The 14,691-nt window shown below is 39.6% G+C and overlaps 1 protein-coding gene across 1 annotated transcript in view; it reads left to right on the top strand.

The window, feature by feature from the left end:
* The first annotated feature begins 776 nt into the window (after nucleotides 1–776).
* The window catches only part of PSIP1 (PC4 and SFRS1 interacting protein 1), a 32,870-nt gene continuing 18,955 nt past the window's right edge, over nucleotides 777–14,691 (top strand). The window contains 5 exon segments of the mRNA XM_032212893.1: nucleotides 777–867; nucleotides 4,584–4,617; nucleotides 4,620–4,662; nucleotides 5,886–6,024; nucleotides 8,017–8,139. Coding sequence (XP_032068784.1) covers nucleotides 796–867; nucleotides 4,584–4,617; nucleotides 4,620–4,662; nucleotides 5,886–6,024; nucleotides 8,017–8,139 — 411 coding nt within the window. The 5' untranslated portion in view covers nucleotides 777–795.

Consider the following 14,691-nt stretch of genomic DNA (forward strand, 5'->3'; position numbering starts at 1 on the left):
CCCGATCAATGAGGCTCTTGGGCCGGCTCTTGGACTTTTCCCCACCACTCTCTCTCTCGACTTCAATACACCGCTCATCCCCTACCCAGTAAGAAAACCAAGACGGGCCAGAGAACTGTACTCGCAGCTTCTCCCACCTGACTTTCACCCCCCTCACCACCCCCTGATTTCGAGGCAAATCTTTTGGTGCGCGCCGAGTCGGAGCGAGCCTCCGAGGAGGCTGGCGCGAGGAGCGGCGGGTGCGCGCCCTCGATCTCGCGGCGGCCGCGGTTTGGCTATTGCGGGGGGAGGGGGAAGGTAGAGCAACGGGATAGCCGCGGCGGGGTAGGAGGAGGTGGGGGTGTGGGAGAGGGTTCGGCGCGCGTGCGCGCGGGTCAGGTAAGCGGGGATCGGGGATGGTCGCGCTCCGGCGGCGGCAGGGAGAAAGAGGGTGGCTGCCCTTTTCTTTCTTTCTCCTGATGATGGGGACTTTTCTTCCCGCCAAAACGGGAAGGATGAAGGCTTGGGTTGGCGGGAACCGCCGCCGCCGGGAGAAGGGCGGGTTGGGAGGTTTCTGTGGCGCAACCCCGAACCCTTCGGGGGAAAGGGGTGAAGGGCACCGGTGGGCTTAAGAGCCGTGCGCTGCTCCCTTCAGCCTCTCCCCTACTGCCTTTCCTTCTCCTTCCCTCGCTCCGCCCGCGGAACAGCGGCTTATGTTTTTGAGGACGGCGCTCTCCTGCAGCAGCCCCGCTCGGTTCCCTCCGCAGACTTGACTCGCCTTTCCCCCTCCCCGCCAGCGCCGCGAGAAGGAGCAGCATGAGCCGCGATTTCAAACCGGGAGACCTGATCTTCGCCAAAATGAAAGGCTATCCCCATTGGCCAGCCCGGGTAAGCCCCCTTTCGGCTCTGTCCCTTCCTTTCCTTTCGCCTCCCGCTGTTTTCCCGGTTTAAAGGGGGTGGGGAGGCTCCGGATGGTTCAGGACCTGGCCGATCGACCCTTTTGGCTCTGTGGGGTCCCTGGCAGGTCCTTGAAAATCTCCCTTTGAACTTAATGTATCTCCTTGGCCTTAGTTTGGGGGAGGGGCGTGTTTGTTTTGTGGAAGTGTCATTACATATAGAATAACAGTTGGAAGGGACCTTGGAGGTCTTCTAGTCCAACCTCCTGTTTTGGCAGAAATTCTACACCACTTCAGACAAATGGTTATCCAACACCTTAAAAACTTCCAGTGCTGGAGCATTCACAACTTCTGGAAGCAAGTTGTCCCAATGATGAATTGTTCTAACTATCAGGAAATTCCTCCTCAGTTCTAGGTTGCTTCTCTCCTTGATTAGTTTCCACCCATTGCTTCTTGTCCTGTCCTCAGGTGCTTTGGAGAATAGCTTGACTCCCTCATCTTTGTGGCAACCCCTGAGATGTTGGAACACTGCTATCATGTCTCCCCTAGTCCTTTTCATTAAACTATACAAACCCAGTTCCATACCCAGATACCCCACATGCTTCTTTTTTTAGCCTTCTTGTTTTGATGGGGTGTGACCTACAACATATTTTCCACAGCACCCAAAGGCCAGACAAGGAATAATGGATGGAAACTGATCAAGGAGAGATTCACCCTAAAAATTAAGGAGAAATTTTCTGAGAGTAAGAACAATCAACCCAAGGAACAGCTTGCCTTCAGAAGTTTTGGGTCCGTCATCACTGGAAGCTTTCAAGAAGAGATTGTCAAAAATGGTATAGAGACTCCTGCTTGGTGGGGAGATGTTGGGATAGATCAGGGGTTGCCAACCTTTCAGATCTCTGGGACCACTTAATTCATAATTTTAAATCCTGCGGACCACTACTATGATTTTTTTTAAAAAAAATAAATAGTATTTAGTGCAATATAAAAATGCAAATAATTTTTCTGCGGACCACCAAAATTTTCTCATGGACCACCAGTTGGTGACTACTGGACTAGATGACCTACAAGATCCCTTCCAACTCTTGTTACTCTGATATACTTCTTCGGGTACATAGTGTCGATTCAGTACCCTAAAAGTGGCAGGCTACTTTTGGATTCAATTCAGCACCTTCAACCTGTTGAGTTTTATTGCTTAGAAGGAGCAGCATGAGCTGCGATTTCAAACCGGGAGACCTGATCTTCGCCAAAATGAAAGGCGAAGGTGTGGACCGGGACATTTCAGTATGTTGATGAGTTAGCATGTTGTGTGACTACAATTTCAGCACTAGGGATGTAACCTTGACTTTGTCCAAATCAGATGGTTTGTAACTTGGTAACCTCCTTGTAGAGAAAGCTTTTTAAAAGTAATTAAAATGATAGCCTCGTTTTAAAGGACTCTTAAATGTATAATTTTATTACTGTTAGCTTTAAAATATCAGATAATTTACTAGTGCTACTGAATGCAGTGCAGAAATTGTATAGATGCCCAAAAGTGTTTAGTAAAGTTATATAATTGCTGTTAAATGTAACTAAGATTTCAACAAACCACAGATCCAGCTTTTCAAAATGTAGAAAACTACCGTAGTTCACAGCCAAGTCTTCATAATTTTGCAGCTGAACTCTTTTATCGTTGTGGTTTTTTTTTCAGATTAGCAATTATAGTAGAAGTAAATAGCTTTGTAGTAAGCCAGTGGAACAAAATCTGTCTTGATATTAGAACCCGTCAATTCTGGATTTTCCCTTTTTTCACCTAACAACTAAACACATTATGTTCACTCCTTTAATTACATCATTCAAACTATTGATTAACAACATGAAGTAGTAGAAGTAGCAGTTGGTAAAATTTATTAGCTTCTCTTTTTTCATTTTAATGCCAAACTACACTTTCTAAACAGTTTACATCCGACAAATATAAATGATCACAATTGGATTATAACATGCTTATTCAATATGTTAAGGGACTATTGCATTAATGAGTAAATAGAGACAGAAAGGTTTATGTTTGCATTGTTTTCCTTTTTTATATGAATCTCGTATTCCAGAAGAAAACATAGATGTACAACCAAAATGTTGTTTGGAGATAGCGTTCCTCCATTCACCAAACGAAGCTATGTTACCAGGGATTACACAGTTGCATGATCCCAGGAATAATATGCATTTGGCTTAAGGCACAGACAGTGCACCAATGCCTGCTCCAAAATAGCTTGTGGGCCCTTTCTTAGCTCAAATAAGGTATTTTTCTGTGATTGGCAGCTATCAGGAAATTCTACAAGATGCATCTTATTTAAGAAGACACTGACAGTTATGGTATGCATGCCTATACCCACTTCAAAGCACCATTAGGTTTCTGATGCAAAGTGTACCACATCCTTAGCAATTACATGATTATGCTAAAATACAAGAAACCAAAAAAGTTTTAGCACTCAAAGATTCACACCTGTATTGTGCCATGAGCATTCAGAAGCTCATACCTGATGTGTGGTTAACTGTTGTTGATTAATGAAGTATATATCTAGGTAGAATGAAATATAAATGGAGAATTAAATGGCTCTAAAGTAGAAAAACTAATGAGTATCAAATTCAGTGACAAGTTTGAACATATAGAAAAAACTGATCTCAGTTTGCTGTTAGTTGACATATAGTTAGCAGTTGTTCTTGTTCATGTTAAATAAATAGAATAACTATTCTGGATAAAATCTAATTGAGCATTTATATATTGGATATTCCCTTTAAACTTTCTTCGTTGACATACAGGCAACTATACCATGCAACCTTCTATTATCTTGACACTGAATGGTTCCTTAGAATAATGGACTGTTGAAAATAAAAGTCAAAATAAGTAGTTTCTCTCCAATCCTGGTTGATCCCCAAAAGCTAAACAGGATTGGATTTGGGTATCATTGAATGGAAGACTACCAGGAAATGGCAAGACTTTTAAAAAAAAAAATCCACAAAAGTAGCAAGCCAGTATGCTGTTTATAAAGAAAAATAAACATAAATAGCACATATATTCTTAGACAGGAACTAGAAGTTGAGCTTGACTTGGGGGAGACTTCATTAAAATAAATAATATTTCCTGTATTGTAAACTGTCAGTAGACTTCTTCTAAAGAACAGTAAACCTGGGTACATAGATTAAACTAAGCCCAAATAAAGCAAACTGAATAAAACAACTAGTTTTTCATGTGCCTTGACCTAGATTTATTTATTAAATTTATATGCCACCCATCTCATTATCCAGAGTCACTCTGAGCAAGATGAAGAGACTAAGTCAGAATCTGAAAATATTCCATAATTATTAGTATAGACACAAATAGGATGCTGTTACAAGTGACAGAATGAATGTAATATACAAATCTATATTTCCCATGTTCAGATACTGCGTAAGCTTTTGCCACAAATATACTTAGATTAATCTCTATTAAGTGATATTGTATACATTCATTCATTGTCCCAAGCATGCCACTATTAAAAGGGACTGTCTTATTAAAGTAAATCTTAGAGGAATCACATTTTTCAGTCTTGGATGGAAGCAAATTATAGTTTTCATGAGAATACAGAAATGTTATGGTTGCATTTAACACATTGCTTTTTTAAAAATCCTTTGTTACCTATAAATATTTGGATTAGATTTATCTTTTTATTTAGTTGTTGTTTGTTGCTGTAGGTTGATGAAGTTCCTGATGGAGCAGTGAAACCACCGACAATAAAATGCCTATATTCTTTTTTGGCACTCATGAACGTAAGTCTTTTGGGGGCAAAGTTACATTAGACAACGGGACAAATAATCCCTAATATTTTATTATTTCTTTTAATAATGTCTGAAAATATTGCCACCAAGCCTTTTATTCTAAAGGTCATTTCTAAAACTGGAATAAGATAAATAGGCAGATAACATGCCTAATTACAATATCAGATCATTACAATTCTTATAGTTTGATGATGTGTAGACAGTACAACTTTAAAATGCAAGAACGTATTTCTTCCGTTAATATTTATGCAACAAGAGAATTTAGTCATTCTTTGCTTACAAGCTGGCTTTCTTTTGATTTTCATTTAGAAGGTGATGATTTTATTCTTGTTTTCTACCGTGCCTCCAAGTGCTTAGAATTAGACAGATATAACTTTAGCATTAGCACCCATTTATGTCTGCCATAAGTACTAGAGATAGTCCTCAACTTACCGACAGTTCTGGGTGTCATAAAATATGGCACCACCCCACCCCTGTGATCACATGACCACATTTCAGGCACTTGATAACTAGCTCACATTTATAACTTCGCAGCATTCCACAGTCACGTGACCTCAATGTGTGACTTTTTTGCCAGTTTCCAGCGAAAAACACCCACTCAGAAGAATAGGTTCAGATTCTCTTAGTAACCATTATAAACTTGGATCCAGTCACATAGGTGCCTCAATTTTATGACAGAATTTGCATAATTGCCCAGAACTACCAGTAAAATTAAGTATTGTAATGAAACAGTACATTGCCTGCATTCTACTAAAACAAATGTTTATCTGGATATTTCTTTATCAGAAAGGCAGAAATGTAATACCAAATAGAGAAGAGTTAAGAGAAAGGAGGACTAACTTAATATGCATAAAAGCATAGCTTTTATAGCATAGCTATATAGCATAGCATAGCTATTTTGCATTATACAGTTCTTTCTGTTTGGTTGTCACTGCAACAATGTTGCTGAGCTAGTTGAGTGTTATTGGATTAATTGGTATCAAATATAAACTTCAGTATCTTGCTTGTTCCTTTCCAGTTTTACATTGCATAGCAGTAAATATTGCATGGCTCATTATTATTTAGTAAGAAGACACATAGTATGCTATATTTATCAAGAGTACTTATTCCTGTCCAAAGTGGTATAAAATCCTAGCATTTAAAAATATTGTAAACAGTTTTTGTAAAGAGTAAATATTATACTCTTATGCAGATTTTTCCCCATTATTTCCTTTGTAGTGCATTTTTGGGACCAAAAGATATATTTCCCTATACTGAAAATAAAGACAAATATGGCAAGCTAAATAAAAGGAAGGGCTTTAATGAAGGATTGTGGGAAATTGAGAACAATCCCAAAGTTAAATTTTCCAGTCAGCCGGTAAGTTATCTTATAATTTGATTTCTATTAATAATTTGCATCTCAAGATTTCTTTCAGAATATCCATGTTTCTATGTGCTATAATCCAAAGTACTGGATAGATTATAGAAAAAGTAAATCTCAAAACATCTTCATTGTAGTTGAATAGACCAAGCTTACCAGAGTAGACCATAATAGCTACCCATTATATAGTCAAAAGCCAGTTCTCCTGTAACATCCATTATTACTGTTTTCCATAGGAAGCAATAGTTATAAAGGACTTCCAGCACCTATATGCTATTTGCGTGATTGACATCTCACACAGTTATAAATATTTGTTCCCAGATATTGGAAATTTCTGCTTATTCTTGAGAGAAGGAATGTTCTGAAGATTTTAGAATGAAAGCCCTCTTTTCTCTATTCCCTGACAAAATAATTGAGAGATATAAGTATTATATGTATATCTCTCATTTCCAGGAGTATACAAAATATTCTAGAAACATTCTACATTGTGGAAATCGTTTAGAAACCAAAGTAGCACATAGAAAGAGTGATGGAGAAGCTTGATTCCATGTTTTCTATCATTAAAAATATAATGTATGCCATACCATTGACATGGCAGTGATTTCCATTGTACAACAGTCATTACAATTAATTGAATTTTATGTTTCATTGAACTTAACATTTATCCTGCAAGCCTGAAAATATTAGGGTTTTTTTCTGATGCAAGTTTTTAAAAATAATGTAATAACAATTTTAAGAGAACAATTGCTAAAATCCCACCCGGGGTAATTAATTCATTTAGTATTACCTAATTAAACTTAGTTCATTGTTACTTACTGAACAGCTATATTTAAATATTATAATGAGATGCTCTTAGACCATCCTCATGGTAAGATGTTCCTAAGAGAGATGAGTCAAGAGAAGAAAGTTATAGTGTTTCTTTATTTATTATATTTTTTTAAATCTTGCCTTTGTAACTTTATAAGTACCTCAAAGCAGTAAACATTCATAATACTCCTTCCTCCTATTTTCCCCATAACAACCCTGGTTAGGCTGAGAGAGAGTGACTGGCCAAAAGTCCCACCTGACTCTTGTACCTAAGGCAGGCTTAGAACTCACAATCTCCTGGTTTCTAGGCCACGTTAACTGCCATCAACAATGTAGGCTCCCAGCTGAGTCATCCAACGCTTGATTATCATATCACCTAGCCAGCTAAAGCAGGGAGACACTTGAATTGGCAAAAATGGTATAGGAAGATGTTGGAGGTAATTGGTAATTTTACTGACAATTTTTAAGGCAACCTTCACCTGTATGGAGAATGTAATTGAAAAATCGCTCATTTAATTTTGCTAATAAAACTCTACGGATAGTATAAAATGACTAACAGATAGTATCAGATGATGGAGACCTTGTATCAGGTGGTACTCAACATGCTACTAAGAGCTGGGGATATTAAAAAGTATGAACATGGGAAACCTTTACATAGTGAAAAATGAAATGACTAGTACACATTGACATCTTGGGTAGTAGCAAATTGAAATTAACTAGAATTGGATGTTTCTGTTTACCATACTGTATACATTGCCCTGAAATCAGATAAATCAGGAGTATCAAATTCAAGGCCCATGGGCTGGATCCAGCCCATAGGGTGCTTAGATCTTGCCTGCAGGGCCATCCTGGAAACAGTGATGGACTGGTCTGTGGTGCCTATTGCAGCTGAAAACTGAGCTCGTGAGGGTTGCCCGCAGCCCTCTGGAGTACCGTTTTCGCTGGAGGAGGGTTGCAGGAGGCCATCACAGCCGAAAACAGCTCATGTCGCCCCCAACATGAGTGACGTCGAGCTGATCATGCCCCCCCCCCCCCGATTCACCTGAGGTCAAACACACAACCCTGATGTGCAATATAAAATATTTATATGGACATTCTTTTAACTGACAAGAATGGAAAATATTGTTGCACTTTTTTTCCAGTCTCTATTGCTCAGTTACTTACATTTTTGCATTTTTTCAGTCTCAGCCATCAATTAACACTACAGTTGTTAAAGAAACAGATCAAGAAGAAAGCATAGACACTACAGAAGAAAATGAACAAAAAATGGGTCCCAAGCGAAGAAAATTAACAGCTCTTATTAAAGTAAGTGATTTTAAAGTTTTAAGGAGCTGAATGCCTATGGAGATTCTTAATCATCCAGGTCATGGTTGTCCCAAATGTGCTTTTTCAATAGGCAACTGGACTTCTGAAAGATCTGATTGTTCTTTGAAGACCTTTCGCTTCTCATCTAAGAAGCTTCCCCAAAAAGTCCAGTTACTCTTGGGGGGGGGGGGGGCATCTTTGGGACAACCATGACCCGGATGACTGAGAATCTCCATAAATACAGTCTTGTGGCTGCAGTCAACATCTTCCTACAATAGCTCCATAGTTTAAAAGAGACATGGTGATTGTAATGAATTACAGACAGGTGCTGTTTTGTATACTTACACATTCTGAAGCATTCAATTTTAATTTCAAGCCTTGTATACTCTACTGCTTTCAAGTTTGCTGAAAACCAAATCAAATAAGAACACAATGAAGGCACTTTAAGTTTGCTAAAAAAAACATTTTTAATGGAAGATGCCTATACAGTATATACAAGTGCAGCCAGGTATGGAAAATATACACTAAGTAAAAGGTTAAGTGAAGAAGTGTGAATGAATCATCTTATAACTTAATAGGTTTACAGCCTGTAGTCAAGTCTATCCAGTAAAGGAAGAAATTTATAATAGAACCTGAGGCAACAAGAAATAAACATATGCACATCAAAAGGAAATAAGCCCTAAAATGTACTTCTTATAGAGATTGGAGGATCTTTACAACAGTTTTGGAGCACTAGAAGTTTGTTAGCAGGGATTTGAGAAGAATTGATACAAGTGTGTCTTACTACAATTTTTTCTCCTTTTCTCCTACCACTCAAAATTTCCATTTCTACAGAGGCACTATGATAGATAGCCTTGATAGTTTGATTCAACCTAGACCTGGGGGAACTTCCCAAGTGCCCCTAGATCCTCACTATGGATAGCACAGTATTATTTATTGTCTCTTTGCTTGTTCCCTGATTTCTCCTATCAGTCACATGGTAGCTGTCTTTTGACCAGTTGGCCGCCCATGCCACTTGCAATATCTGTGTTCTCTTCACAATCTTCCTTGGGTTCTTCTTACTTCTGTTCCCTACTTACAACCAAGAGATGGAGTAGTTCTGAACCTGAGGAAAGTGACAAATTTGACTCTGACACAACTATACAGTTTCAAAAGATTGCATTTCCAATTCTTGTGAAGTATGTACACTAAATCTTGAAGAACCATTTCAAGGGGCAGCTGAGGCATATTCTTTGATTTTTGACTATATTATTGTTTTACACTCCTTAGAGGTTTTTAAAAAAATAAATAATAAAAGGGGGTTTTCCTTGGTGAACAAGGAAAGTCTTCAGAACCTGCTCAACTTTGTCAACTGATTCCTAGACTTCTGTGTCAAATGCTGTTGTGAACAAGAATATAGAAGGCACGCCAAAAGAAGATCTGAGTTAAGTGCATGCTGGACTGTTGGCATATCAAAGACTGTAGCTCACAAGACCATAAAAATATGCTTGGATATAGATACAACTGTTTAATAAGTACAAATGCACAATGCAGTTTAATAGTTATAATAGAGCCCTCAGCATTCTCATCAGTGGCTAATCAAACTGAAGAAGACAAATAAAATTCCAAAGGAGATTTTCCAAATGAGAAATGGACTGAAGACAGCAGTGTGAAATACAGTAGAAGGAAAAATTACAAAATTTTGGACAAGAAGGCTAAAATTGAGTAAAGGAACAGAAGTGGGAAAGCAATCAAAGAAGAAAAATCAAGATTTGAGTTTCCGTTTTATTAAATAATTAACTTTAATTGAATTCAGTTAGATTTACTTTCAAATAAATGTCAGCATCTTGGTCTATAATTGACTAAAGGGGAAAATGAAAAGTACTTTGAGTACAGAACAACAGTATTAAGATAAAAGTTTGTTTATGAATAGCTTAATTTGCTTCTAAGAAATAAAATGAATGTCTAGTGAAGAGATGTGCTATTTGCTTTTCTTTAAATTAGCCTTATCTTCATACACATTGAGAACAGAATGAACATTAATATTGTTGCTTTTCAAAAGAGGTTTTGGTTACTGTGGATTACATAATCACTTTGTTTGAATCCTCTTTATATTCCTTACAGAGAAGTGGCTATATCAGCCCTGTGATCTGAAATATTGCCTACAGGCAAAAAACTAAACAGTAGAATTTAGATTTTATTGAACATTTATAGGCCGCCCTTTTCCCTGAGGGGACTCAGGGCGGCTTACAACAATGGGGGAAGGGAGTGCAAGACGAGACATAAAAGAAAAGAAAAACGTGAGTAAAAAAATTAACCATAAAACACAACATTCACTCAACATTCGGGCGGGGTGAGAATAAATCCTATCCCCAGGCCTGACGGGATAGCCAGATCTTAAGGGCTGTGCGGAAGGCCTGGACTGTGGTGAGGGTACGGATCTCCACGGGGAGGTTGTTCCATAGCGTCGGAGCTGCAACTGAGAAGACTCTCCTCCGCGTAGTCGCCAGTCAGCACTGACTGGCGGATGGAATTCGGAGGAGGCCTACCCTGTGCGATCTGATGGGACGCAGGGAGGTAATTGGCAGGAGGCGGTCTCTCAGATAGCCAGATCCACTACCATGGAGCACTTTATAGGTGGTAAGTAGGACCTTGAAGTGCACCCGACGATCAACAGGTAGCCAGCGCAGCTCACGGAGGATCGGTGTTATATGGGCGAACCGTGGTGCGCCCATGATCACTCGCGCGGCCGCGTTCTGGACTAGCTGAAGTCGTCGGATGCTCTTCAAGGGTAGCCCCATGTAGAGCACATTGCAGTATTCCAGCCTAGAGATCACAAGGGCTCGAGTGACTGTTGTGAGAGCCTCCCGGTTCAGGTAGGGCCGCAACTGGCGCACCAGGCGAACCTGGGTAAATGCCCCCCTGGTCACAGCTGACAAATGGTGGTCAAAACTCAGCTGTGGATCCAGGAGGACTCCCAAGTTGCGGACCCTGTCTGAGGGGTATAAATTTTGCCCCCCCAGCCTGATTGATGGAACGTTAGCCGAATTTTTGGGAGGAAAACACAACAGCCACTCGGTCTTTTCCGGGTTGAGCACCAGTTTGTTAGCTCTCATCCAGTCTTTAACAGCCTCAAGGCCCCGGTTCATCACGTCCACCGCTTCATTGAGTTGGCACGGGGCGGACAGATACAACTGTGTATCGTCCGCATATTGGTGGTACTTAATCCCGTGCCTCCGAATGATCTCGCCCAGCGGTTTCATGTATATGTTGAATAGCAGGGGGGACAGAACCGAGCCCTGCGGCACCCCATAGGTTAGGGGCCTCGGGGACGATCTCTCCCTCCCCACCAACACCGACTGCGACCTGTCCGAGAGGTAGGAGGAGAACCACTGTAAAACAGTGCCGCCCACCCCCACCTCCCGCAGTCGTCGCAGAAGGATACCATGGTCGATGGTATCGAAAGCCGCTGAGAGGTCAAGGAGAACCAGGATGGACGCGTAGCCTCCATCTCTGGCTCTCCAGAGATCATCGGTCAATGCGACCAAAGCGGTTTCTGTGCTGTAACCGGGCCTGAAGCCAGACTGGAAGGGGTCAAGATAGTTAGCTTCCTCCAAGGTACGCTGAAGCTGTAAGGCCACCACCTTCTCAACAACCTTCCCCACAAAGGGGAGGTTGGAGACTGGACGGTAGTTATTAAGAACTGCTGGATCCAAGGACGGTTTCTTCAGGAGGGGCCTCGCCACCACCGCCTTAAGCGCGGTGGGGAGGTATCCCTCCCGAAGAGAGGCGGTAACGACCGCCTAGATCCAGCCTCGTGTCACCTCTCTGCTGTTGGCAGTCAGCCAAGAGGGACACGGGTCCAGTATACAGGTGGAGGAACTCACAGCTCGCATAGCCTTGTCCACATCCCCAGAGGCAACATCCTGAAACTCAACCCAGAGATGGTCTGCCAAGTCATTCCCTTGTGTCTCGGCTGGATCTGCGAGAGGAGTCCAGTTCCGATCGAAACCGAGCAACTTTGTCCGCCAAGAACTGACCATACTCCTCAGCCTTACCCTGCAGGGGGTTCCCCGTCTCCCTCCTATTTAGGAGGGAGCGGGTTATCCTAAACAGGGCGGCTGGGCGGGACTCGGCGGACGCTACCAAGGAGGCAATGTGTGATCTTTTGGCAGAAGCCCTTTTTTAGCAGCAGACGGCAAACATAAATATTGAAGAGATGAAGTTTTTGCTAACAGTGAAAACTAGAACATCTATCTTTAATTATTAACTGTTGATCACACCATTATAAGGATCTAATTATCCAACCTCATCAGTTTTATGTCCCTTATTACAACTATACCCGGTGACTGCTCAGGAAAAAGATCTTGGGTTAATAATTGAGTGAAAATGACCACCTTATGCATATCTGTAAAAAGAAGAGATGGGGTTAAAGACAAATGCTAGAAATCATTGTAGGAAAATGTAAATATTGCTAGACTATATAAGAGTAATATAAATATGCAGCATAACTACAGGTGCAATGTTTTGTTCTGTTGTAGTAATTGAAGTTCATGTGAATGATAAGAAAAGGTTAATTAATGAACAGGCCAGCTGGTAGGGACTAGTAGCTGGTTTTGAGTGAGAGTTTGGATTTCTTAACTTTATTTTTTTTATGCATGCATAACAGAGATGGGTTGCTCCTGGAGGCTCGCCCAGATACTATGCACAGAAGTGTCACGGGACCGCGCCCAACCAGTAGTAAAAAAATGGGCAACCCATCACTGATGCGTAACATATTTGGGGAGTTCAAATAGCTCACTGAACCATAATCTAGTAAGCACATTTTCTCTTGTACAAAAATAGCACATACCGTTTGTGCTCACTGTTGTAAGAATCCTTAAATGGAATTATTAAAGTGAAGTATTAATTTCAAATTATGTGATCTGTCACTTAAACATTGCTTCATTGAATATGTTAAGCTTGTTGGTCAAAATATATAGGAGTGTATCTATAAACAGGATTAACCCTTTCTCTATCCTCTTTTCAGTTTACTTCTTTTTATTACAATGAGTTGAAACTCAACCTCAGCTGGCAAACAGCATTTTTTTTCTGCAATTGCATGAATCTATTTTTTTCCAAAATTTGGGCCAGTTTTCTGTGTTTGCCTGAAGTGTTGGCATGATTATTCAAAGGACTTCAATCATTTATTTGGAACTAGATTAAAAAAAAGAAATCCCAAGTAAAGGGAAGGAAGAAAAATTGATAATTGTAAACAGTGTTAGAAGGGGGAAAAAATGAAATGCCTGTTTTCTGTGTGGGATATTGTTATAGGATTGTTTTGAAAATGTGGGACTATGTGCATACTGTAATTATAACACTTGCTTGTGGCTTTTTTCCATAGCTTTTTAATCTGTGAAACTTTTAAAAGTCTGCACCTGCTGTGGCAGTATCAGGAGGTTCAACTTGTCTCCAGCATTTCCTGTAATGTAACCTTGTGTCATCAATGCTGCAGCTATGGGAAAGTTAGGGCTGAGTGTTGAAGTTTGAAGTAGTGATTGTATTTGTACAATATGATAACTTACATCTTGTTGTTTACAAACAGCAATAGTTCAAACCAAAAGTAGATGCTAAAAACTACCCTTCAATATTGCTTGTTTCATTTTATCTTAGCTTATGCAAACTCACTGTAGTTTCTTCAAAATAATGATTTAATTTATATACAAGCCAGGTCAGTATCTTGCAGGAAAGTCTTTGTTATCTTTCCACTCCCTTTTCAAGTACTACCGTGTGAGCAATCTGTAATTTCAAAAAAAAAAATCATCTACCATTGTTATATGGAGAAAGCAAATAGACTATCTTGTTCAGATCAGAAATACATATTGTATAAAAATTATACTTTGTATATAATAAGCATGATTAACCAAATATAATAAGCAATATAAGAATGAAAAGAGATAGCAAATGCCAAAAAACTTGATAATGCGAAGAATGTATCCTTGATGCTGTTCTTCCTAGTGGTTCATTGAGGGAGTGATTCTATAAACAAGCTCCAAGAGAAACATCAATTTTGCCTTGATATGTACAATAATTAGAGCAACTTAAAAATCAAAATGTAGTTTAGAGAGGATAGTAATGCTGATACTTCATAAAATTTTATCTGGGCTTCCAGCTCTTGAAACTTGAATGTGTGCATTTGATTTCAATATCACATCAACTTTTAAATGCATACTGTCTCATACGTATTTCCTCTGGTAATATTTTCCCTTGGAATCTCAAAAATATGGTTGCAGACTTTTGTATATGTATATATGTGTATATTTATTATATTTGGTTGTTATTAGCAAACATATAATCTGACTATGGATTAGAGGATTAGAAAAAAATATTTCAATTTCATATTTTAAAAAAGGCTTTGTACTTTGCCCCAGGCCATAGTTTAGCTATAATTATTGAACAAATAGCTGGTAGCCTGTATATAAATGATTTAGTGGATAAAATGCAACTGGCTACAATTTAGCAAGTAATACAATGTGCCAAACTAAACTAAACAATCACATAGTGGTTCAATATGTGAATTTAACCAAACTATTA

The sequence above is a fragment of the Thamnophis elegans genome, chromosome 3 (assembly GCF_009769535.1).
Source record: "Thamnophis elegans isolate rThaEle1 chromosome 3, rThaEle1.pri, whole genome shotgun sequence".
Classification (NCBI taxonomy): domain Eukaryota; kingdom Metazoa; phylum Chordata; class Lepidosauria; order Squamata; family Colubridae; genus Thamnophis; species Thamnophis elegans.